The following is a 27,438-nucleotide window of genomic DNA, read 5'->3' as shown; positions in this document are numbered from 1 at the left end:
CTTCACTTTCACTTTCACTTTCACTTTCACTTTCACTTTCACTTTCACTTTCTTAGATAACGAGAGCGGTACAGCAGTTAGGGAAGACAGCTGAAGAGGAGCTGATCTATCACTACGATATGGTGGACGTGGGGAGAGAGGAGGATCAGCAGCTTCAAAAGTCTATGGAGTCTGTCTCTACTACGGTTAGTCTGTCTCAGTGTCTCTACTACAGTTAGTTTCACGCACCAGCTCTTTTCAATGTCAAATTAAATGCAAATGAACCGATTTTTGTAAAATCAACCAACACATCTCCACACACCTACACAATTATTTCATTCCTAAAATATAATGTATTCAATATTCATGATGATTGTTATTATCAGATTGAAAAGGACGCAGCGCTGAGACGGTTCGAACGAACACACTCCCAAACCTCCCTTGACATCTCAATGGACAGCGAACAAAAAGCCACGAAGACACTGGACAAGTTGCAGATGGTGAGAAGAGCAATACACGGCGTGGAGCAGACACTTGAGTCTGAGGAAGAGAGGCTGGAGAAGCTGAGACAGAAACGATTCATTAACCCGCTCCACGATATCACAGAGGTTAGTTTCCGTCCGTCCGTGTAGTTCTTAACGAGATCACTGATTTTATTTACATTCTTTACTTTAAAAAATCATAAAATCAATAACTACTAAGATCAGCGTCTGTTTGTTAATGATTCGTAGATTTAACACACATTTTCGTCGCACGAACATTTTTTGTATGAGAATATAATGGGTGAATGAACGCTTAGAAAAACTCACAAAAAACGTAATGATATCACTAATAAAACATGACAATTAATTATGATTACTAATGGATGATAATTAATTATGATAATTAATCGATGATAATTAATTATGATAATTAATTCTCCCGACAACAGCACCAGGACACGGAGGTGTCTGCTAATGAGAATGAGAAAGAGAAGGAGGATAAAGTTGCGAGTGGCCCAATAGTTGTTCACGCTCATGTGAGAGATATTGTTGTAGTGTTTGCAGCAGTTTAACTAGAATGTGTGATAAATGTGTGATGAATAGAGTCGGGGAAAGTTTCAGTGAATTTTTTTAACGGACTAGAGAGAAAAAAGCACTGGGGTTTAAACTGCATTTTAAGAAAGTTAAAAGCGTTCAGTTTCCCCTCGGAAATGTATTTGGTGATATATTTTGTTCAGGAAGTTTAAATAGATAAACGCTAATTTAAATACAGAGAAAGCTTTTAAAAGGTTGTTTACGTGCAATTTACGATTGATATTAATTATCAATCGAAATTAAATATTTAGGAGTTTGCTAGATCTAGCGACCATCTTTAGTGATTTCTTGAGGATATCAAAATTGGTCGTGTATTAGTAATTAGTATTCTATTAGGATATATGAATATCTACAAAGTTATCTGTCCACAGCACCACTCACCAGGTACCTTAAAATCTGTGACCTGTCCAGGAGACACTTACATACACCTGGCCACTAACAATAGCGTCCTTCCTTAACTTTATAATTTAATTAATAACAAAGACCATCCCCTCCAGAGCTCGACACCACAGAGGACGTCAGATGTAGATGTACACGACATACCACGCGGTCTACTGAAGCACATGTGCAGGATGCTGGACGAGCCACCTTCCTGTGGGTGGAGAAGGATTGTACCTCTGCTCGGCATGTCACATCGACTTAAAGACATTGAATCGTAAGTGCTGTGATTTTTTTTCAAGAAACGGGCGCGGACTTCATTTTGATGTTGATTTGAGCGAATTTCGAGAGAGACTTGACTTAAAACCTTTCTGGTATTTCTGTTCCATCCACACCTGCTTTGTAATGAGTTTTGATTTAACATTTTTTATAAACAGGTCACTGGACAGTCCAACAGCTGAACTAATTAGAATTTGGACGAACGAAAACAGATTGGTTACTTTTCCTGATCTTATGGAAGTTCTTAGGTAAATACCTTTATTCAATATCCGAATATTTGTTCATGAAGTATTGTTTGAACACAGAATAGTCCTTCCACTCTATAGGGTTAAGAATAAAAATGTGTGTTTATTGTAACGATAATAAGAATACGTCATAGCCAAATTAAGAATATACTCAATACTACCCCCACTACCTCCCCCTGCCCACAACCCCCTCCCCCACCTCCTCCCTACCCTCACTACCTCCCCCTGCCCACAACCCCCTCCCCCACCTAAATACAACCCCCCACCTCAATACTAGCTCTTCTCACCTACAGGTTAGCAGAACAAATGGATACCGTAGAATTCATTAAGCGGCACCTGCAGTTGAAGAAACGGCTTTCAAAACAATCGTTCCTCTACTTCCCCATCGAGAAACAATCTTCTCCTCCCGCTTCTTAAATTTGTAATTTGACTGCTCGGTCATTTAGTTGAATGGTTAGTTGATTTGTTAATTGATATAGAGAGTTGTATCTCGCGCGATTACAACGAAGAGCACGTTGGTTTGAGCGGAGAGTGTTTGAGGTGTGAAATACAGAAATGTAATTTGGTTTCCTTGTAAATATAAGAGAGTCAATATTAAATAAAGTAATCATCAGAGTGTTGCTAATGCTAGATGTTGAACTTGTGGGAGATAATTATAATGGGAAAGGTACTACTCCCAGAAACTGATGGTACACAACAAATTTAAAGTTATTGTTTGTTTTAATTTTAAAATTAAGTTATAATCATTATATTTTCATCTTGATCAGTCTACTTTTCACCAATATGTAACTATAACTACTGGACCAATCTTCTACTCCTAAAAACAAATTTTCCCGCTAATTCTAAAAACAACAAAAACTTGAATCTTTTGTCGATTTTTATTGAGCTGATAACTGCAAACATGAAAAAAGGGGAAAAACATCAAAAAATCATGAAAAGAAAAAATTATTTACAAAAAACATTTAAAAATGATGTTTTTGAAGATTGTTCCAAAATTTCGCCAAATATAATTACATGTTTGTTATAACAGTATGAGTTAAGTTTCTTCCGTATTAACTATTAACCCCACTTTGATTTTAAACCTATTTTTACTCTGTATTTGTGTTTTTAATAACGATTAAATATTAATAACTTTTTTTGGTGATTGAAGCAAAAAATCAGGTATCTTCGCATTTGAATTTATTTTGAAACTCAACAATAACTAATACACCAACGAGAATCAAACATCTTGTCATACATTTACCGTCAGTCAATTATTATACTTTAAAATCCATGGCGGTAACTTTTTGATGACCTAAGTCCTAACTGTAGATTGTAGATACACTATTTTTATCATCTAAATATCTTCGTTTGTTTTAACTTTTAATTTTTGTTGTCAGTTAAATAAGTAATCACTGATATATTATACGCTGTATGATATTGTAAGATGCAATGAGCTGTATGGTTAATTATTCCACTTTTTGGTTGCTTTTATTAAGCTCCTCAAGAATTTCCTTTAGTTTGTTTTTATACTCACTTGTAAAACTTGTAAAAGTAAAACTTGTAAAACCCACCTAAATTCCACGCATAGCATGTTGTATTCTTTACAATTGTACAAAATACAAAAATTTCCAAAACCGCGGAGAATTGTCACTTATTACGGTTTTCTAGCGGTTAATTGTACTCAGATTGGATTTTAAGATTTTAGATGATTGGAAAATTTAAAAACGAATGATACAAAAATGTGACCGCGAGAAGAAATTGGTATTCGTTGTGAACAAAGTGCATAAAATCAAAAACAGTGATAGTTCTATATCAAGATTTAGAAAACGGTAAAGCTTAATCCAATAAATTTGATCGAATCAACTGTGCGCTTTATGCGTCCAACAACATTCACATCGACCATTAATTCATCTCCAATTTCTTGCACCTTTAAGTTGATCTGAATCTATTTTAAACTTATTGAACCCTTGTAGCAAATATAACAAACATAATTCAAACAAGATATAAGTGTACATGAACTCATCGCAATCCTTGTATCCAGCACCGTGGAAAGAGGAAAGAAGAGAGTAATAATAAAAGCATCACAAATATTGTATTACAATATTTGTGATGCTTTTATTATTACTCTCTTCTTTCCTCTTTCAATTTCCTCTAATCACAATTTACTACACAGTAGCAAAAACCACCAAAATCTTTCTCATGTCGAAATACAGCGTCCAAAAACTTGGGTAGATGGATGCTACATCACAGCAGTTGTAGATAGGTTAATACGTAGTCAAAACTTCAAGAAAACAGAAGACACATCTTCCTCAACGTTTTTGTGACGCTACCACAGTCACTCAAAACACCACCCACCCCAAGGCACGTGGAGGCCAATATGTACCATTTGGGGCTTTAACAGATAAATACACAATCATTATACTTGATTTTGTAAGAATTTGATTACAGTTATGTATGGTAAACCACATTCCTTGTGTTGTTGGTTAATCATATGAGCGGGATATAAATACCTCATTTCATTTCATACACAAACATGTCCACTACGTATTTATCTGTTATTTATACATAATATGTAACGAAATTGTAAAAAAACAATACATTGGAAATGGATGGGAGAAAATGCGAGTATATGACATTATGAGTCATTTATCTCATAGTCATAACTGTGATCCGCTAAACAGTTCATGTTGAGTCAACTACTGTTTCCTCGACACTAATCGCTCCGCGATTAATGAAATGTACTGGACAAGGAAATATTTGTTCAGTTTTATCATTTATCGTACGTTTGATTTTATCCTAAATTTCAAGGTTCCATTTGTAATTAACTGAACATTAATGCTCGTGATCATGCCCCAGTGTAACAAAAAGTTTGGAAGTAAATAGGGGTTGTTACACTTTTTTTGTTAAAACTGATCAAGAACCTATCGAATATAAATCAAAATGCTGTTAAACTTAAAATTGTCACGCACTGGAGTAACCACTCCCAGTGGCTGACCCGGTATAACTCATCCCTGATAAGGCTCTATCTAATGGATGTGTAGTTCCTGTCAACCTCTCCGACGGTAACACTGTGAGGTCCACCTCTCTTGGAACTGTCCGACCAGAGCTGAGCCTTATTGATTTTATCCGGGAGTATCTTCTGTAGGTCGGCTTGTTGATCACTGTCTTTGCTGCGGGGGGCGTTTGTTAAGTCCCTTTCTAAAGCTGGATCACATTCACATGGCAATTAATAAAAAACAGCATGTTCTTATACCAAGAAATACTAATTACAAATTACAATGATTAATGTCCGACTAGATTTCAAACGAAGAGTAATAAGTGGGTAAGGGTAATATAACGTTGGTAACTGGTAAGGTTTTACCCCGAGGTCTGGCAGCCTTGACCCCACTTCGTGGCAATATCTGCCCTGTGGACGCTCTATGAATTACTCTGTTTGCTCGTATTGTTACTTTCTTCTTTACTTTTGCTCTGTCTAGTGCAGGTTTAGCATCGGTCTCGGTCTGCAGAAATAGTTTTGATAAAATTCAGAAGATGCCTGTAAAATGCAGTGTATGAATCATTGATGGTTCCAGTTGACCTTTGTGATTTAACTTTTAAGGGAATAGAAAATCCGATATGATTGTGTAAACACAACAAATTACATACCTCATAATAAAGACTCTCAGGAATTTCCCAGGATTGTAGTCTCATCACATCCCTGGGTATGGGTTCATACGACCCCGTACCGAGGTGACCTGCACGACCAGATTTAATCACACTATTCACTGTTTGTGCAATCAGGTTCTGAACTACTGTTGTTTGTGGGTCCCTCTGATGGTGGTGGTCACTAATAAATCACTAATAAATCACTAATAAATCACTAATATTCAGTAATAAATCACTGATAAGTCACTATTACTAATTAAATATGTTTTGTTAAAATTGATTCCAAATTTTGATGAAAATTTAGTCCAGTATTTGACGAACGCGAAGATTTTTTTTAATTCTTGAAAATCTTTATTAATTAACTTCAAACAGTTGTATCATTGCGAATAATAAAGCACGAAATATCGTGTATTATAAGTAAATTATAATGTAAATTACCACTCGAAGTACGATCATGTACCGCAGTTTCCAGGTGACGTAGCACAAAGCAATAGCAGCTAAAACGAAACAACACAAAACTATGACCATCACGTGATAACCCCGCATCATGGTCTCTTCTGACAAAACCGGCATTGCCATTAAGTCGCTGTCTTCTTTTCCAACTCCGCCGGTTTGATTCAAACTTCTGGAGTCTTTCATCTTGTCAGGAACATGAGAAACATACTGTTAGTGGAACTATTTTATCGGACGTTATTTTATTTGACCTTCATCCTAGAATCTAGAATATTAGTTAACAAGACGTATCCGTTTTACAAAATGACTTGAAGTTGAACAGTGTTCATGGTCTGAACGTAACAATATGGCACTACACAAAGACAAGTCTGAGTACATGTGTCAACTGTCATAGACACAATAGAAACAGCTGCCTGGGTTTTCAGTGTCTTTCAGACCAGATCTCCAGTCATAATGCTCACGCTTTACAAGTCGATGGTTCGTAGTCTACTGGAATACTGTTGCCCGCTATGGCACACCTCCAAGATATGTGACATCCAGGAGCTTGAAAGCGTACAGAAAGCTTTCACTGCAAGGATTACTGAAATGCGTGATCTCCATTAATGGGACCTTATTCAACGGCTATCTCTGATGTCTTTACAGCGTCGCAAGGAGCGGTTTACTTTACTTCATATGTGGAAGATTCTCCATCACCATACTAGCAACGATTTTAACGTGCAGTTTGTCTTAAGGCCACGTTTTGGAAACCTAGCAGTTATTCCATCTGCATGCAGACCCAGCTCAGCAGCAAATCAGTCACTATGATAATCTATTCGCAGAAAATTGTGGAATGCAATGCTTTACCATCTGAATTGCATCGGCGACCGGGAGCATTTCAAATCGCAGCTCACCCAGTTCATGTTATCTCTTCCGGATACACCGCCCATCATATAAGATGTATATTAAAATCACAAATCAGCTGCTAGGAAATGTCGCCGTACTATCATAGTCATTAGCCGAATAACACTGTACGGAAATGAAACATTAGTAGTAGTACCACTAGTAATAGTATACTACGTACTATAATAGTACTAGTAGTATTCGAGGCAACACTTTTTGATAGATTACGACATAACATAACGGCTGTTACTACTTCTTCTACAGTTACCTGGAGACCCCAGGCTATAATGTTCATAAACAATAGAGATTCGGCGGGATGACAGGCTGATCGCGGCCCAGTATCTACTAGTACTACAGCTGCTATAACTGCTACTATAACTGATGTCATGATTACCATAATCATGACACCACGGTAATCTAATCAGCCTGAGACAGTATGCCAGTACCAAGTGCTTTACTGTACATTTTTAGTAATTTAACATTTGAATAATATGTGCAAGGAACCCGTAGGGTATGATCTATGACTATTGCAGGGGTGTAGGAATGTGGGGAGCCCCCCTCTCCCTACAACCCTGCTCTATTTGCTATTGGTATGATTATGTATAGTGTAAACTGTAAAATTTCACAATCAAGATTCAAGAACGAAGGCCTGAAACAAAAAAATACCACAGCAGTTACTGCTGTGGCATTAGCAAAGAAATAGGCATGCTTCGATATGAGATTATATTATGCACAAAACAACTATTTATAAGTTTATACTATCCACTACTACTACTTAGCAGTAACATGCAGTTCTTAACTTACGTGACAGACTGTGCTGCTTGATACGATTTCACATTCTTTAACACTGTAACATAACACTGTAAGAGGGGAGAGGGAGGGGGCCACAGTAACGTTACATACGCGAATCGAGTGCTTAGTACATTAAGTTTTATATATTTAAGTTTTATATATTTATTGAGTTATATACATTTATATTGACGAAAACTATCTAATCAGCAAGCTTGAAGTTTGAAGTTTATAATGTGTGTTAAAATCAGTGCCGGATTGTCATGCACGGGCAATAATAACAGACACGGAAAATTGAGGAGGTTCTGGAAACATAAAAGTGATATAGTAGTTTAGACTTGGTAGGTTATTACTTATTATACAGACAATATCAATCCAAGACAAGGGGAAAAGCCGCTTCAAATTGTCGGAAAGGGTCCGTTAATTCACGTTAGCATTTGTATGAAGTCTAATTGGTCACAGAGTGAAGCCTCACAAACAAAACTAGGTAAACTATTCAAGGAGTTAACCCATGAACTGTTTCTGAAATGTAAGATATTATAACAATAACATAAAAGTTCTCAGTTCTTAATATAAGGTTACAGCCATTATTAATATTATAGTATAATGTTTCATTGTTTCACTGGCCTAGCTGATAATATATGATCATCTAGTTCTGCATGATGTAGGTGATAATCCAAAAAACCTTGGCACGCCAGTCCCTGTGCGGCGTGTGCGGCGCTCTTTTCAAGCTTCAGCTTCCTGAGAGAAACGAGCGCAGCAATAGCAATTATAGACTAGCGCGCAAGCTATGTAAAAAAATCTTGCAGGCCAGGCTAGGCTGGCAGGTGTTCTTTTATCAATATGCAATAGCCTGGGATGCCCAGGTAGTACCATGGCACCAAAACACTAAAAAAGCTAAATCATCGATGTAGCCTCCACCAGTTTCTCCGGCGATAAAGATCTTAAAGGAATTTGACCATTGTTAATGGTCTGGCCCGGCGCGCGCTACTTCGTAACACTTGCCGTCGGGCGAGAAGAAAGCGGCGTGCGCTACCCAGAAAACTTTACCGCCTGCTGGGCTTGCTAGAGATGATAGATTTTCAACAGCACGTTTGTAGTCGCGTGTCACGTCAAGTTTACCTTTCGCACGCTGCATTGAGCCTAGTAGTCATGACAACGACATTTCTTTGCAAAGTTTAAAAACTGTGATCTTTTATTTAGCCCAAAATCAAACTTTTCGGTTTAATTCAGAATCTACGTTGTCCCAAATTTGGTTGGTTGACGATGTCAACCCATCGAGATCGTTGCGAAGCAAGAATGCTATTGCTAGTTCGCGCGGCGCGTCGAAGCGGCGAAGTCCTCCAACAAATTTGGCTCCTGGGGAGCCAACTGTAAATTCACGAGACGGAAATTTTGTTGAAAACCGGAAGGTTCTATCTATTTTACTTTTGGAGATATACCCCAGCTGGTAGGGTTTGCTGGGTACTTCGAAGAAATTTAGACGAGTAACATCAAACATCCGTCAAAAAGGAATGCTTTTTGCAACCTTTGTTAGATCGGCGAAATGCACCGTACCACCATGGCTTTGCCAAACTTCGCAGTTTGGCAAGGCCATGGTGGTACGGTGCGTTTCGTCGATCTAACGAAGGTTGCAAAAAACATTCCTTTAAGATCGTTGACATTGTCGATCAAAAGTACGTACACTGATTGCACGCGTAAAAATTAGAAATTAGAAAATTAGAAAATTAGAAAATTAGAAAATTAGAAATTAGAAAGCAGAAAGATCATTACAAAATTACATGTGTCAGATCCCAATCAGTTAAATGAAAGTTATTCAACCAAACAAAAAAACATAATATCGTAGATAAATAAATGGTTTCAAAGTGTGCACGGAATATGGATACTAATACTATTACTAAATCGTAGCTTACTTTTAGTGTTTAGGAAATCTTTCACGAAATATATTATAAACAAAATTTCTGGTCTCAAAAATGTAATCCTCATAAAATAATTTACTGAATTGACTATTTGTGAGCATGTTGTGAAGGTCTGTGCTGTTTCTTTCTTTCTTTCTTTGCGTACGTGACGCATTTTACCATTGTTAAGGGTCTGGCCCGGCGCTATTTCGAGAAGAAAGCGGCGCGCGCTACTTCGAAGAAATTTAGACGAGTAACATCCGTCAAGTGACGCATGTGGCATTGCGTGGGTTCGACTATATTAATATAATAACAAGTCCATGTCGATCGCTCCTACTAAATCGCTCGCCCAAATTTTAAGAAGATTCTTGAGAAAATGGAAAAGGCCCTTTGGGTATGAAATTGATCTAAATCGGTGTATTTTTGGAAATCAACCCCCATGACGTAGGATAAAAATGCTCTATAATAAACCCTAATACTATAATAAACCCTAATCACAACCCTAACCCTAACCATGACCCCGAAGCTATCCATAACCCTTACAGTTACCGCAACCCTAACTCTAACCCGAGCCCTAAACAATCGAATTTATTGTTTATGTTTTACTAGCCTGTCAGGTGACCAAAACGGTTTTTTGCCCATAACTCTCCAGGGTAGCATTTTAACCCTACGCCATAGGCCGGGGATGATTCGGAATCAGCGTCCAAAAATACACCGATTTAGATCAATTTCATAGTAGTAATCATACTCAAAGGGCCTTTTTGCAAGAATTTTCTTAAAATTTGGGCGAGCGATTTAGTTGTATCACGTGGTGACCCCCACGGTCGTTTCACTATAGTTCTTCGACGATACAGGGGGAGCCGCGCACTTCGTGCGCGGCGGGTCATACAACGTATGACAACGATTTAGTAGGAGCGAAACCTATGACCTAGCATTAACTTGTATCACGTTGTGACACTCACGGTGTGACACCCACGGTCGTTTCACTGTATCGTCCTGACGCGGCGGGTCATACAACGTATTGCTCTATCCAGAGCCCTTGCGCTTGCAGTAGCGCGCGCCCGCCTCACGTGAAACAAGCGCGCCCGAAGTGGCGCGAAAGCACATGGTTTGGTGAATACAACGTATGACAAGCATTAACCTAAACCTAATCCTAAACCTAAACCTAAACCTAAACCTAAACCTAAACCTAAACCTAAACCTAAACCTAGTAAACCTAAACCTAACTTTAATCCTAACCCTTGACGCGGGATGTTACTCGTCTAACTTTCTTCGAAGTAGCGCTAGTAGGTTATTATAAACTACCAAGTTGTAGCGCGATGCACTACTGGGTCGCGCGCGCATCAAATAATGCTTCTCGCAACCAACGTATGCAGATCGGCGAGATGCGAAGGATTGACAACGTGAATCAACCTACCAAGACGCGCACCGAGTTGGACTCGTCGACGGTCTACTATAAGGTCTAGGTCTTGAAACAAATATTTTACGAATATCACCCATTAACTTGCTCAGATTTTAAAAATTTTTGTACCACTGTTTTCTAGAGACTGTGATAATTTTCACAATACCAAATTTGTTATACCTTTTTGGAGCAAAAATAGCTGTAAAAGTTGCGTAATTTGACCATGAAATTCGTTGATTTTTGTCGTATTATTCGGATATATCTTCGGTTCCTTGAATGGGGTAATTCTGAAAATTGGCGACGACCTTCCAATAGAGCAATTTCACAACTGTCCGAAAAATTTGGTGGATATCGGAGTTGATAAAGTGATCAAAATGGGGCAAAATACGCTGCTTTTAGCCGTAACATAATTGATAATGTCTGATGGTTGGATATGCTTGAAATTGTTCGGACACTGCAAGCGAAAGGGCTTTGGTTAGAGCAACTCTGAAGCTAAGAATTTTGACTTGACGGATGTTATTCGTCTAAATTTCTTCAAAGTAGCACGCGCCGCTTTCTTCTCGAAATGGCCCGGCCTATGGTAAGTGCTACAAAGTAGCACGCGCCGGGCCAGACCATTAACGATGGTAAAATAATGACTCATGGCTATGTAAAATCTTAAAGTAGGTAGTGCGCCATCGACAGTGAGCTGCGCGTTCCGACTGTAGGATGGTTTTTTAGCGCTAATTTCGGCCAGCACAATTTTCTTCAAACAGATAGATATTGAGTACTCTTCCCGACCTCCGATTGCAACAAAAATTGGTAAGCTTACTCATAGACTTACAAGGAAAGTGTCCGAAAATTTAAAGCATATCCAACCATCAGCGCTCCTAGAGTTTCTACGATACAGTGGGAACCGCGCACTCGTGCGCGGCGGGTCATACAACGTATGACAAGCTCCTACTAAATCGCTCGACGCTCGTCCAAATTTTAAGAAAATTCTTGTGAAAAGGCCCTTTAGCCATGAAATTGGTTGACGATGTCAACCCATCGAGATCGTCGCTCTGCGAAGCAAGAATGCTAGTTCGTGCGGCGCGGCAGTGGCGTAACGTTGCCTGTTGGCGCCCCCCTGCCAAAAAGGCGCCCCCCTGTTGGCGCCCCCCTCCTTTTGGTGCCCCTCCCTAAAATTGAACAAATTAGGCGATTTAAGAGGATACGCCGGTAAAATCTCTAAAAAAGTGTGTATCTAGAGCAAAACGCGCAGTTTTGCTAGTACTTTAGTTAAGTTTTCGAAATTGTCCCACATTCAAACGACGATTTGGCGCCCCCTAAGACGGCGCCCCCCTGCACAGCGGGGTCAGCAGGGCCCTTCGTTACGCCACTGCGGCGCGTCGAAGCGGCGAAGTCCTCCAAGGCATGTAAGTGATCTAGATCGGTGTATTTTTGGACGCTGATTCCGAATCACCCCCATGACGTAGAGTTAAAATGCTTCTATGGAGAGTTATGGGCAAAAAACCGTTTTGGTCACGTGACAGGCTAGTAAAACGTGAATTCGATTATTTAGGGTTCGGGTTAGGGTTAGCGTTGTGCTTAAGATTATGGATAGCTTCGGGGTTATGGTTAGGGTTAGGGTTGGGATTAGGGTTTATGTAAAACCGTTTTTTACGGCTGCAAAACCAAAAAAACAAAGTCACGTGAAATTTTTGGGCGAACGATTTAGTAAGAGCCAACCATCAGACATTATGTTACGTTGTCATACGTTGACCATTGTTAATGATCTGGCCCGGCGCGCGCTATTTCGTAGCTCGTGCCATTTCGAGAAGAAAGCGGGGCGCGCTACTTCGAAGAAATTTAGACGAGTAACATTTGTCAATGTCATACGTTGTTGTATCACGTGGTGACCCCCACGGTCGCATCACTATAGTGGGTGTCATCCGAATTGCGAGATTCGCGAGAAATCTCAGGTGCAACTGGACGAGAAGAACTCGCGTGCGCGGGGCAGTAGACGCAGTACTAAATTGTTACCGCGTGTACGGGAGAGTCATCTCAGAAGGTTCTAGACTATTTGATTTTGATGTTACATGTTAAATTCTTTGATGACGTGATCGTTGACTGGAAAGCTAAACCCTTACTTTTTACAATTTTCTAACTAGCAACACTTTCTCCTTCTTATTCTTATTTTAGAATGAACATTGAAGTCTCGGTAGATTGATTATTTTTGAAATGTCGATACTTGGATAAGACGAGAAAGCATCTTTCAAATTAAATAAGTTAATCCGGCATTTTAATCAGAAAAAATATTCCAAATTCAATCAGTAAAGCCAGAATTTTAGTCACGATATTTACGATTTACAAAACTCACCTCATATAACTCAAAATTGTATTATTGGTATCCTTATATTAATGTATAACACAACTAAAATTCATCTGCAATATAAATTAACATAGATCAGTGCTTCAAAGAAAAAAGATTGATATCAGACGGTTTCCGGTTCAGCAGCCAAATCTCTGGACTGGTCTCCGGTACTCGCTTACTACTACTAGTCATTTGTGACAATACATAAAGTGTGGTATGTGTTAGATATTTATACGAGGGTCTTTGATAAAAAACAGAGGCAAACCGAGGAATTGTCCTCCTGACCAAGGCCGAGGAAAAATCGCTATTCCTCGGTAAAACCGAGGCCGACCCTTGTATTTACATAGCATACTCTAGAGTCTAGATCTATAAAACGAAGTAAGAGTTACCACGTTACTCTTTTATCTCTCCGTTAAGCCTACAACTCCGCTAACTAACAATTGAGTATGAGGTCAATTAATTAATGTCCACAGATGTGGATTATAGAAATTACATTCAAACATAATTGAACAGCATGAGACAAGCGGAGAACAAACAAACGAATAGATTTCAAGCTCATAACGGATCGTTGCTTGATATTGGAGATTTCAAAACCTTAGTCCGACAGTCTAAGTTCTCTTGTCGAACTTAAGTGAGTGTCGAACTTGAGTCCAGATAGAGCACTTTGGTTCGAGTTCGACAGAGTCGAATCTTAGGGTTTGTCGAACTACAGTATAAGTGATGAACTACAGTGCGTGTCGAACTTGAGTACGTGTACCTAATTTACCATGGTTAAAACATCTTCAAACCGTAAAATGTGCAAAAAAACCTACATTTAAAGGATCCTCCAACATTGTCTACAGCGGGCAATATCCTTTATTTCATAATCACTCAATTCTTCGGAAGTATTCATAACCAAATTACGATCTTTAACATCGTCCATCAATAATTTAAGGAAACTTTTGCCGAAACAACCTATACGCCCTTTTAATTTTGACAGGGCAGCTCAGAAGTAAATGGTTCTTTAAGACAAAACATAGATAAATCTAATCCCTTTAAAATATGCGGCTCAGTTACTGGCACGTTCTTACCAAGACAATTTAAATATACCATCTAGCTTATTCATAGAACACATTTCGGAATACTTAGTGGTCTTAACATTCACCCTAGGCAGAACATCTGGGTGATCATGACTATTGTTGAGAATTTTTGAATCTGAGAATTGACCATTTTCGTCGGGAATACTTAAAATTGTCTTTCTCTGCTGGAGGTTGAGGTTCTGCTGTATGATGAGGATCTGTTGAGGATGGGGATACTTTTATGAAGTAGGGTCTAGGAAACGAGCTACGGAGCAATATCTGTTCATCCAGCTCGGCCTTCTTCTTGTTAAGGTTAATCAAATTGGTCCTCTGACTGTCTTTTTTGGCTCTATCTTTGGATTTCTTCAGTCTCCTGAAATATATTATGTCACATTAGATTATTCATGATACGTAAAGATTTGTTTAAGCATACCCAAAAGGATTTATTTTATATTAATTGCTCATTAATATAATCCAGCATTGGATCTATTTGAAAAGTAACTTAAAACAAGATGCAGAGCGACCAATATCGACTGAATCAATGCTTGGTAGCACAAACCGGAGGTTAGAAATGAATACTTGACCACATGGTCACTTGCAACGTATATCACATACCTTGGTTTTACATTTCCTTTTCAATAACTAAATCAGAGTGACCTCCAATCTCCATAGATGATCAAACGCATGGCCCAACATATAATCGACGAGAATTTTCAAATGATTTTCGGCATTTCAATTCTTGCAGCGGTTGCTGAGTTTCTGAAAAATAAATCATTATAAAACATTATTGGGATTTAATATTGTCTGAAATATTCGAATTTTCGAATGTTGACGACAGACTTCTCGAATGAATAGTTATAAATATTAAACACGTGTGTAACGGGACTTTTGGCCCCCTCTATTATTCCTAGTATATCTATAATATTAGAGCTATTCTGGTGTATCTGAACAACATTAGAGCTACTAAAGTCTGGTGTATCGTAACAATATAAATACTAGTGAAGTATGGTGTATATTAACAATATAAGAACTAGTGACGTCTACGTCTGGTATAACTCCACAATTATAATAGTAGAGCTAATAAAGTCTGGTGTATCTGAACAATATTAGAGCTAGTAAAATGTGGTGTATCTGGTGTATATTATAGAATAGCCATTCTTTATTAGTTAATATAAATTAATTATGAAACTCTAATACCCTGTGGTTAACGTTTTTTCAGTTTCAGCCCTTTCGACTTAGTAATTCCTGATAACTAAAAACTACTTTTTCTCCGTGTTTTAAGCTATTCCAATCATTTTGAGCCTATAAAAAAGTTTTTAAATTTTTGCTCATTAGCTTATTGCTTATTATCCAATTAACTGATTATCTTACGTAAAATTGTCTTCCTGATTATATGAACACCCTCGATAAATCTGCAACCTTTAACGATGTTCACAACTAAAGTTATTTGACAAACAAGAAAAGCGGTTAAGTGGCAAAAAGTGGCCTTATATATATACAGGGTGGCCTTAATAGCTCAATCACTGAGTGCCCAATTGAAATAATTCTTTCTGGTATGACTTACTACCACCACTAGTTCGAGGAATTTGTCAAATCGATAAATATTAGAGTTCATTTTTTTTCAAATGAAGGTTCATTTTTGCATTAATTTGATATAGTTTTTATATAATAGTTTTGATAGTCGAATCGAGCTAAATTTTATTGAATTGTGTTTGGCCATTCGAATTACGTTTGTCCTGAAAAAATTAGAACTGTAACTTCTTAGATGACAGAGATATGAAGCATAACGAGTTTATTCATTACGTGTGATCAGGAGATTGGTTTACCTAATCACGTGATTAGGTGACCCCGTTAACCACCCCGTTAAACATTATGGGAATTGTTAAGGGTGCCCAATTAAGGTGTCGTGTCACGGTGTCACATAATCACCCAGTCAATATTGTTAACAAGATACAGAAAATGCTTGATAACTTGGTCATTTCTAATCCGCTTTGCCTCATGTTTTCGGATCATATGCAACATTTAATAATCTACCGTCTCTGAAAAAATAGGCGTTCAGCATGTTCAGAGAAAACAATATAGGTGTTTTAATATTGAATGGGCGTGGTCTAAAATATTCGAATTTTCAAATTTTGACGACGAAATCCTCGAACCAGTAAGTACAGTATGCCATCTGCAAAGCAACAGCTCTAAAATATAAAACACAGCGGAGCTATTAAGGCCAACGTATGCCCACTGACTTTTGGCCCACCCTATATATTAAGACACAAATCTTTTGTAAGCTTTGTGTGTCGGCAGATCGATTTTATCAGACGGATCTGTCTGTACAACTCGACAATTCACGCAAATCTCGAAGTTCCGGTGATGCACACTCAAATTTTGGCAGAAATGCTGAAGCAAGTGTGGTTTACATAAAACTCTTAGACACATTTTGGTCTATAATTCGGTGTGTCTCTAATATGATATTTGCCAATTAATTGTGGGCTGTGGCGTGATCAGAGCCGCGCACACGTGCGAATATATCTATCAATGGAAATTGGAATGTACAAATGTGTATGGTGTGTGCGAAGCAAATTTAGGAGTGTAGCCGCTGTAATCTATAAAAAATATTATAAGCTATGATTCCGTTTTATTACAGGATCTGGCATCTGCCGTAAATATCACTGATTTTATCAGTGACACACACTATAAACTATGCAATGTTCCCTGTTTCTCTAATAAACTGCTCTAACAAGTACACGGCTAGGGACTGCGAGTACTCCTCTAACGGAATTAAATAATTAAAGTAGAAAGTGATCGATGGAGCGGTTTTTTAGAAGTACAGGAGAGTAAACAGCATAAAATGTAAACAAATGAAAACATATAATGCTCTTAGTAGTAAATGGCCATTTGTTCTGAGCTGTATGGTTTTTTGACAATCAACTAGCGGGGCAAGGAATGTACTGGCTGGTAGCTTTTGTACACACCAGAACGCTAGTCTGGTTGATAGGAAGGCATTATAATTTGTGGGTGTAAGAGGGAATATTTGGCATGTACTATTCTAGCAGCTATTAGAATTAGAATTAGAATTAGAATCAAATTTACACAGCAATACAATAAGAATAAAAAATAATTTAAGAAGCTTCAATCTGCTGTGCAGGACATTCAAGTCAGTCGAAAACTGTTAGCAGAACACCCTTCTAGGGACACTAAGCTATTTTGTAACAAATGGTCTTTACAATTATTAAGGACGGTAAGTATTTTGGGTGTTAAATCATGGCTAAATGTCTTAAGTGGGGGCCGGGGGTTTAAATTTAGGGGAGAAAAAAATGAATGTTGGGTTATAATATTAATCATAGATGTCAACCCTGATATAACTATTGTACTAAAAATTTGATCATAATGCTTAGGGTCTTTATTAGAATTCAAATTGGATACAAAAATAGGATCTCTTTACACTACACTTACTCACTCACACATCACATTCAACTGGAATACGCTTAGCTGGCAGAGTAAGTCGATTTGGTCATGAAATTTTGGAGGTCAGGTGGAATCCCTACAGGAGCCTACGAAATTTTAAGGTTAATAATATCAAAATCTGTATTTGTACAGTCATACACGGCATGACAATGCTGGTTGGCACGGCATGACAATGCTGGTTGGCAAGTGGATTTCAGGCAAGAAATACTAACAGAATAATCAAATATTTTTAAGTTAGGGGTTATTATATTCCATATTTTCGTTAACCTCGTGTTATGGTTGTCTGGGGGATCCGCATAATTTGACCGGGACCAGGACCGGGATGAAAAATGTGACTTGACCGGGACCGGGACCGGGACTGGGATAGCTCAAAATTGCCAATCTCGGTACCGGGATTCCCGGTACCGGGAATTCCGGCCGATTACTGGTTATTCATGATCATAATTTATTACTCAAACTTGTTTAGCAATTTTAAACATTGTTTTATTTGGCCTCAGAGGATGTTTAAAGATGAAATTCAAAATGAATGAAAGGAAAAACTTAAAATCACAGTGAATGAAATTATGTAAAAGATCCAGGCCAAAATCCCGGCAAATTTGAGTGATTGACCTGGACCAAGAATCCTGAATTAACCGGGACCGGGACCGAGATCATAAATCAGCATTTTGACCGGGACCGGGATAGCTCATAATTGCCAATCCCGGTACCGGGATTCCCGGTACTGGGAATCCCGGTCGATTACTGGGCAACAGATCAGCTGGATGCTGGAGAACAGAACCATCAAGTGATCAAGAGATACCGGAACCAGAACCACGATATGGGTTGAGGAACAGAGCAAGTTTGCGGACTCCAGACTATTACAGTGATAACCATCATCTACAATTAGACGGGTGATTAACAATCACGAGCAATATTTTAGTAATGTCAGATAATCTGGCACGGTTTCAAGACTGGGATTGAGTGTTACCCAGGCCCAACCGAGCACAGTTCACCTATCAATTATTGTTGGCATAGTTCTAGCCACGCTGCTAGATTACATCAGTATATGAGTCAGGATGTTTATCAGTAGTATTTTGTCTTTAAACATCTAATAAAAGGTAAAAATGCACACGATACAAATTCCAAACCAATTCTCCACGAGTTTGTACGCTGGGTTGACTGTGATGGACTTTCACTTAATCTAAAAAAGACCTGCTATATGCTTTTCGGTGTTAGAAATACTGACAATACTCCAAATATTCATATTGCAGACACACAATTAGATCGTAAAAGGGAAGCACGGTTTCTTGGCGTTATAATGGATGATAAATTAACATGGTCTAAGCATATCGCAGCTGTTAGAAAAAATGATGGAATTATGTCACCTACTGTAGGAATTATAAATTATATCACCTACCGATTCAAATAAGGCTACAGTTATAAATCAAGAGGCTTGCATATAATGAACATATTGACATTATATCAAAGTTTTGTTCAATCGCATTTAAACTTCTGTTCAATTATATGGGGGTTTGCAGCAAAAAATCATACTGAATCACTCTTCTCACGACAAAACACAGGGTATCAGGCTGCAATCTGCATCTGCAGTAATGCCAGGTTACTTTAATTACTTTTACAAAGACGGTCGACTGCAGAGCACACTAAACAATTTTTCAATGACAATGGTATGCTCACCGTGCACAGTGTTATTGTAAAAAACACACTAATTCTCATGCACCGAAACAAACACTTCCGTAGCTCAGTCACTCAACAAATCCGTATGACCATCCCAGAAAATGCACCCTCTGCAAACTCAGATCACGTGACTGCAGCTTCCTGGTTAGCCGAGTGCAACACCACATATTTCAGATTTTCGCTTGTTCTTTAAAAGAACCTTTACTCTCAATTTATGCTGTAAATGCAAATGTAGCACCCGGCCCTACCCAAACTTTTTTCCATAAACCTTTGTAAATCGGCTACAAAACGCATGCTCTTGAACCTGCAGAGTGAAAATGACAATGACACGTGGCCCAGTTTCCTATTACATAATATTCAGGACTAAGAAGATAACAAACGGGTTTGACAGTTACTGGATATAACGTCATATTACTGCCCCCCCCTATTAGTTTAGTGGAATTAGTTAATTAGTTAATTAGTTAATTAGTAATTAGTTAATTAGTTAATTATTTAAATTAGTTTTAGTTATTTTGTGTATGGATTTTACGTCTTATATTTATGTTTTACAAAAAAAAAACTAGATTGTATATAATACTTTTTACACAAAAAGCCAGAACAAACTGGGCCAGCTAGCGGCAACTAATAATATATTAATGGTGAGCCCCCATCCTAAATTAAAGGTTTTTTTTTCACTGCCCCTTCCTATCATTTTCTCCCTTTAGACAAACCCCATTGATTTTAATTGCCGGACAAGTACACGGTAGGGGGTGCGGTCTATCAGTCACCTATCAATAAGGGTACTCCCTAACGGAAATTAAATAATTAAAAATAGAAAAATGATCGATGGGCGGGTTTTTGAAAACAGGAAAGTAAAAAATCAACGTTTGCATCGTGGATTAGTGATAAAGGACAGTATGGATGTGGAGAAAAAGAACCCTCAAGTGATCAAAGTTCGGAAAACCCGAACCCGTATGGGTTGAGGAAAAAGGAAGTTTTCGACCCTTTGGATTTTACAGTGTAACCCTCTTTACAATTAGGGGTGATGTTTTAAAAATCCAAACATATTTTGTAATGCCCGATAATCTGGCACGGTTTCAGCACAGTTCACCTATCAAATTTGTTGGCATAGTTCAGCCAAATGCTGATTATCAGTATATGAGTCAGGGGTTTATCAGTAGTATTTTTCTGTGGGGGGGGGGGGGGGGGGGGGGTCATGAAATTTATTTGAAGAGTTGACCCACAAAAAGGCAATTGATATTTTATAGATCCCTCAACTTAAGCAGGACTGGGACCTTTTTGTTGGAAAAAACTTTGGCCCTGAACTTGACTTGTTTGATATGTGACTTGTGTGGATGATGTTATTCCGAACCCCCTTATTGAGATAATAGGGCTATAAAAAAATTAACCTACAAATGATATATTTAAATTAATTCTCACCTCTTATTCAAAGATCAACTGATGTATCGGTCCATATCCCAAGATATGACTTTTTCTCTGTTCGTCAACTGCAAAGTGGGCGTAATGTGTTAAGGGTTAGACGAATTGTTATCATAAACTTAACATTGTAATCATGGTATTCACCAGGCAAACATGTACAGTAAACACCACGATTTACTGCTCAGTTTGCAGTTTGAGGGAAAGACAAACTTGTGCGATTAATCGTGGGTGTATGATAAATCAGGGTTTTGATGTGGTTCACAAGCACTCAAGTTAGGGGTAAGTAGGGAAGCAGTTAGAATATTATGAGAATATTTGAATTTAGAATAAGTCCATAACTCACCTTGGGTTTCATCCTTCATGAATGCACAAATAGGTTCCCAGAGAGGTATTATACGTGTTGACCGATATGGAGCTTCAGCAGAAAAGTATAAGGTCGAACAAAAATCCAGTATTATCTTTGACTTCAACACATCTAATAGAGAAATCAGATTCTGGCTAAGTATAAAATAAAATAGCAATAAATATAATCCTTCGTGGACGGTAGTTGTTTCAAATATAAAAGCAAAATCTCTAGAGTCGATTAATTTATTAATATAATAGTCACGTCAACAGTGTTGACTTGACACTATAATAATTTTATTTGGAACAGAAGTTCCAAATAAAATTGGGGCGAAAGAGTCGGAAACTTGACAAATAAGACCAATTCGTTTATAGAGGAGTGTAAGTGTAATACAACAGCTTACACTGCAGCCAGTAAAGATGAGGACAAATAACTGAAGTACAGACATAGTGGACACTGGACGACATGCCATATTTGGATTAATCGTTAATTGTCGGGTAGATGACAGCAAACTAAGTGTAAACAAAAAATATTACATAGAGTTATATTTATAGTAATAGAGTTACAGGTCCAGTCGGAACGGTGCCTTTAAATTAATTGCTGAAATCCGAACGTATGTTCTACTTAAGGCTGTCACCATGATGGTAACCAGAGTTTAAAATGCGGGAGAAGTTTAAGACAAATAAGGGGTGTATAGAGGAGTGTAAGTGTAATACAACAGCTGACACTGCAGCCAGTAAAGATGAGGACAAAATAACCTGAAGTACAGACATAGTGGACATTGTACGGGTAGATGACAGCAAAACCAAGTGTAAACAAAAAATTATTTCATAGAGTTACTTTATAGTAATAAAAACAGGTCCAGTCGGAACGGTGCCTTTAAATAATTGCTGAAATCACGAACGTATGTTCTACTTAAGGCTGTCTCCATGATGGTAACCAGAGTTTAAAATGCGGGAGAAGTTTAAGACAAATAAGGGGTGTATAGAGGAGTGTAAGTGTAATACAACAGCTGACACTGCAGCCAGTAAGATGAGGACAAAATAACTGAAGTACAGACATAGTGGACATTGTACGGGTAGATGACAGCAAAACCAAGTGTAAACAAAAAATATTTCATAGAGTTACATTTATAGTAATAAAAGCAGGTCCAGTCGGAACGGTGCCTTTAAATTAATTGCTGAAATCACGAACGTATGTTCTACTTAAGGCTGTCTCCATGATGGTAACCAGAGTTTAAAATGCGGGAGAAGTTTAAGACAAATAAGGGGTGTATAGAGGAGTGTAAGTGTAATACAACAGCTGACACTGCAGCCAGTAAAGATGAGGACAAAATAACTGAAGTACAGACATAGTGGACATTGTACGGGTAGATGACAGCAAAAACCAAGTGTAAACAAAAAATATTTCATAGAGTTACATTTATAGTAATAAAAACAGGTCCAGTCGGAACGGTGCCTTTAAATTAATTGCTGAAATCACGAACGTATGTTCTACTTAAGGCTGTCTCCATGATGGTAACCAGAGTTTAAATGCGGGAGAAGTTTAAGACAAATAAGGGGTGTATAGAGGAGTGTAAGTGTAATACAACAGCTGACACTGCAGCCAGTAAAGATGAGGACAAAATAACTGAAGTACAGACATAGTGGACATTGTACGGGTAGATGACAGCAAAACCAAGTGTAAACAAAAATATTCATAGAGTTACATTTATAGTAATAAAAACAGGTCCAGTCGGAACGGTGCCTTTAAATTAATTGCTGAAATCACGAACGTATGTTCTACTTAAGGCTGTCTCCATGATGGTAACCAGAGTTTAAAATGCGGGAGAAGTTTAAGACAAATAAGGGGTGTATAGAGGAGTGTAAGTGTAATACAACAGCTGACACTGCAGCCAGTAAAGATGAGGACAAAATAACTGAAGTACAGACATAGTGGACATTGTACGGGTAGATGACAGCAAAACCAAGTGTAAACAAAAAATATTTCATAGAGTTACATTTATAGTAATAAAACAGGTCCAGTCGGAACGGTGCCTTTAAATTAATTGCTGAAATCACGAACGTATGTTCTACTTAAGGCTGTCTCCATGATGGTAACCAGAGTTTAAAATGCGGGAGAAGTTTAAGACAAATAAGGGGTGTATAGAGGAGTGTAAGTGTAATACAACAGCTGACACTGTAGCCAGTAAAGATGAGAAACAGGTCCAGTCGGAACGGTGCCTTTAAATTAATTCCTGAAATTAATACTTTTAAATTACAGTTTAAGCCAAAACGAGGATGAGAATGCCAAACTTTCGACAAACGAAATTACCAGTATCAATTTATTAAAGCAGGGCCGAAGTTGCAGAAGTTATTAAATGAAATGGTGAAGAGGGTCACGAGTTACGACGCAAAACTTAATGACAACTGACAAGGCAGACACATAATGGTCATCACACATGAGTGCAGACGAATTAACTGTTATTGTTAACTTAAAAAGCAATGTGACATTCATTCCGTTTACACCGCAAGCATTTTAAAATAGATCTTTATGTGGCCAAATAATTTCATATCTTAAAAGCTTAGCAACACTACACAAATAAAATAGATCTATAAATGGCCACATACTTTCATAGTTAAAAAGGTTATAGCAACCCTCCGCAAACAATTCATATTAGCAGCACACAAATATTCAGTACAATCACGTATGGTGCGGCGCTTTATTATGGAGGGAACTGACTGAGTTCCCTTTTGGTTTGTTATTGTTTGCAAAACGGCTATGACCCCCTGTAGCTAGCGTCTTCGACGCTACAGGGGGAGCCGCGCACTTCGTGCGCGGCGGGTCATACAACGTATGACAATGTATCGTCAGGACGATAAAGTGAAACGACCGTGGGGGTCGCAACGTGATACAAAGAATACTCAAATCAGAGGCCTGAGTGCACGATCAAAAAGCAAATTTTTTAGGCATAGTCAGCATTTCATAAAAATAATTGTATCACGTGGTGACCCCCACGGTCACTATAGTGAGTTTCGACGATACAGGGGGAGCCGCGCACTCGTGCGCGGCGGGTCATACAACGTATGATTGTAGCGCGATGCACTACTGGGTCGCGCGCGCGCATCCAATAATGCTTCTCGCAACCACCTCGTATGCAGATCGGCGAGATGCGAAGGATTGACATCGTGAATCAAAACGTATGACAAAAATAACACACGCATATATCATTTGGCGAGACATAAACCTTCGGTTTACTTACTTACTTATTCATTTAGGGGCAAATTCGCTTCTCTTTTCCATTTTCAACATGAATTGCTTGCTTATAACCCGTAAAAATATTATTTCCATATTCCTGCGAATATCGCACAGAGGGGAGGACTCCTCAGACTCCCCCTCTCATTGTGTTTTTCCCGGAGGAGGAGCCTAGTTCATCCGTCTGCATCGCTTAATCGAGTTAAAAATTTAGCCAATAACAAACTAAATTACATGTTATACTGATATCAGGTGTAAAGTTTATAACATCAAACATACAAATTCTAAATTTTTGACGGCTGACGATGGTAAGTCGCTACGTTTAATTCGGGACTTTTATAGTCTTAAGTCTTGGAGCTCAAAATGTCTCGTGCTGTGGGCCGTATAAACGGCGCACACCACCGCCCCGCCTTACTGCTCACATTACTTCATGGTTGCGGGGCGGAGGCCGGTGCCGTTTGTTTCGGCCTCGAGTGGCGAGTGCTTGCCCATCGAATACACGATTGAAACACTTATTATTTATTGGCATTCTACAGTCTCCAAAATAAAAAGAAGTATGAAGGTATATTAACTTTGAGCGTTGTTTTGGCGACTGCTTCATCGATGGGCGAGTAGGTATTTGTTGTTTAGCAGTGTTGAATATTGGAGCAATTATATAATGTATATCTTCATCATAATATAGGCTAGTGTAAACATATAATAAAAATATAATATATAATCAATAATACAAACAAATAGTATTAGTAACTCATTAGATAAAGATTATAAATGTTATTTGAACACATATGTTTACGTCAATTATTACTAAAATTAATATTCTTTTAGCTTTAATATAATTACATGTCACATAATTGATTAGTTGAATGAAACGTGTGCTATAACAAATGTCTACGCCTCACGCAGAACTGCGTACCGCTTAGTACTTCATGCTTGAGCGGTACTGCTGTTCACAGAGGCGCGCACTCAATTTAATCACAAATAACGAGCGCGCGGTTTTTGGAATCTCTCCATTATTATATTAATTAGATCGCAGTGCTCACGGCCTGTACTGCGTGAACAACAGAAATATCTTTTAAATTATTTTGCTTCTGAAATTTTTGCTCTAGTAATTAAGAAATGCGACATGTAATTGTAAGATAACAATTACAAATTAAATAGGTCCTGTGCGCGGCGCCTACAGCTGACCTACGAATTTCTGAACAAATGAAAATTGTGGCTGTGTGCGCGGCGTACTGTGTATGTGTTTGAAATTGAAATTTGAATTTATTTACGAATATAAAATTATGTATTGATTGTTTTGTGGTAAATAAAAATTTTTCTTTACTAAAAAAAATTTTCTTTCCTAGATCTGCGAAACCCATCCTATTGTTGTGGATCTCGTGATGTAGAATGAGCTTTAGAGAATGTGTTGAATGAACAATCTGCAACCATATGCCCTGGTTGGTGGCATATAATGCAAGGTACCTTAGCTTTGGACTACTACTCCTTCTCATATAAAGCTTTTGTCATCGTTTCTGAGCATTTGAGTCGTATCTCGGATGTCCTCTATTCTGAGCATAAAGGTTAGTATATATAAATATTTGTTTCCTTCTGTTCTCTCATTGGTTGACCCGTGCAGTTTCTTTGATCCCTATTTCTGGTCCAGTGCATGTCAGACCCCAATTTGTAATCCTCAGTTAAAAAGACAGGTTCCTCAATGAAACAATAAATTCAATGAAATTAAAACAAGAAATTTAATTTTAGCACATTTTACAGAATCAAAAGATGTAAACCATTTCATGAAATATAATGCCCACTTGGTGTATGAATTTTTGTCCTGCTTTACCATTTCCTCCATAGTAGTACTTTTAAAAGGTTAACTAGAGTGGTTCTGATTTCTTGCGAATCCATCGCCGAATGCCCTTTTTAGTTACTGTGCGGCGCTTATGATAGCCTGGGGTCCTCAGGTAACTTTTTAGTTATTTTTTGCATCAGGTCTTAAGATAATGTAGCAGTGCAAGTTGCTCGAACCAATCTAGCCTGTTCATCATTGCGTCTTGCCTGATTTAAAAGTGTATATGCTAATACCATGTTATCTTAAAGATCTTTGTTCTTTCTCAGCTGTTTGAGGATGCACGCAATCGACCATTTTCAGACTGTCAGGTAACTTCTTTTCTGATAACTTCTATTTCCGTACACTTGCTGACTAAAATGAATCTTTTATGAAAATCTAGATTGCATCACCTACATATTAAAGTGAAAATGAACATTATAAACAATTTCAGGAGATGTCAAGCTCCACCTCTGCAGTTTTGTGAATCATTGATCCTCCTCTAATTCCCCCTGCACCTGAAGTGTGGAATATGCAAGTGTGCAATTTATTTGTACTGTAAGTTCTCTCTCTGATTCGGAGTTGTCAGGTAAGTGACTTAAATGTTTACTTTCTATAACGTGGAAATAGAGATTGAAATTGAAATAAATTTTCGTGCACATACAGAATGAATGGTTAATAATTTAATATATATGTAGACCAAGCTCTGTGCACGGGATGCTTCCTGGAAGAATCCAGTTCTTTTAGCGGGGCACCCTACCTAAAGCCAAATTGAGATATAATAATCATATTCCTAGAGAAATAATCAGAAATCGAATACCAATCAAATAATATGATATATATGAGTAGTAACCATATTTACTATGCAAAATGCCCCAACCACATAGTGTAAATTTATATAGAATTCAAATTCCATATCATCATTAAACCTCAATACCTAGTCAATATAATAGCCCAAGCAAAATTAAATAACTTCTTATATACCTTACTGTCATACTACAAATTAATTAAACATTTGAAATCTGTTGACCAGAGAATAAATTTCTAAGCCTAATGCAAGTGAAATAATTTAGATGCAATAATGAATGCCTAATGTTTTGA

At 37.9% G+C, this 27,438-nt stretch overlaps 1 protein-coding gene and 1 long non-coding RNA gene across 2 annotated transcripts; one reads left to right on the top strand and one right to left on the bottom strand.

The window, feature by feature from the left end:
* Positions 1-138: 138 nt before the first annotated feature.
* LOC134825793 (uncharacterized) lies at positions 139-2,541 on the top strand. The gene is made up of 5 exons (XM_063837998.1): positions 139-185; positions 366-587; positions 1,553-1,710; positions 1,871-1,960; positions 2,251-2,541. Exons 1-5 carry the CDS (start codon positions 165-167, stop codon positions 2,372-2,374), a joined length of 615 nt encoding a protein of 204 aa, XP_063694068.1. The 5' UTR covers positions 139-164; the 3' UTR covers positions 2,375-2,541.
* Positions 2,542-14,689: 12,148 nt separating this feature from the next.
* On the bottom strand, positions 14,690-21,020 carry LOC134825792 (uncharacterized). Its single transcript, XR_010161609.1, has 3 exons — positions 20,951-21,020; positions 15,014-15,157; positions 14,690-14,771 (listed from the first exon to the last, which is right to left on the bottom strand). It is a non-coding gene; the product is annotated as an uncharacterized LOC134825792 (long non-coding RNA).
* Positions 21,021-27,438: the final 6,418 nt, after the last annotated feature.

The sequence above is a fragment of the Bolinopsis microptera genome, unplaced genomic scaffold, assembly GCF_026151205.1.
Source record: "Bolinopsis microptera isolate Bmic1 unplaced genomic scaffold, MBARI_Bmic_1.0 sca88, whole genome shotgun sequence".
Lineage (NCBI taxonomy): Eukaryota > Metazoa > Ctenophora > Tentaculata > Lobata > Bolinopsidae > Bolinopsis > Bolinopsis microptera.
The sequence above is the reverse complement of the archived record's forward strand: the minus strand, read 5'-3'. Positions and strand labels throughout refer to the sequence as shown.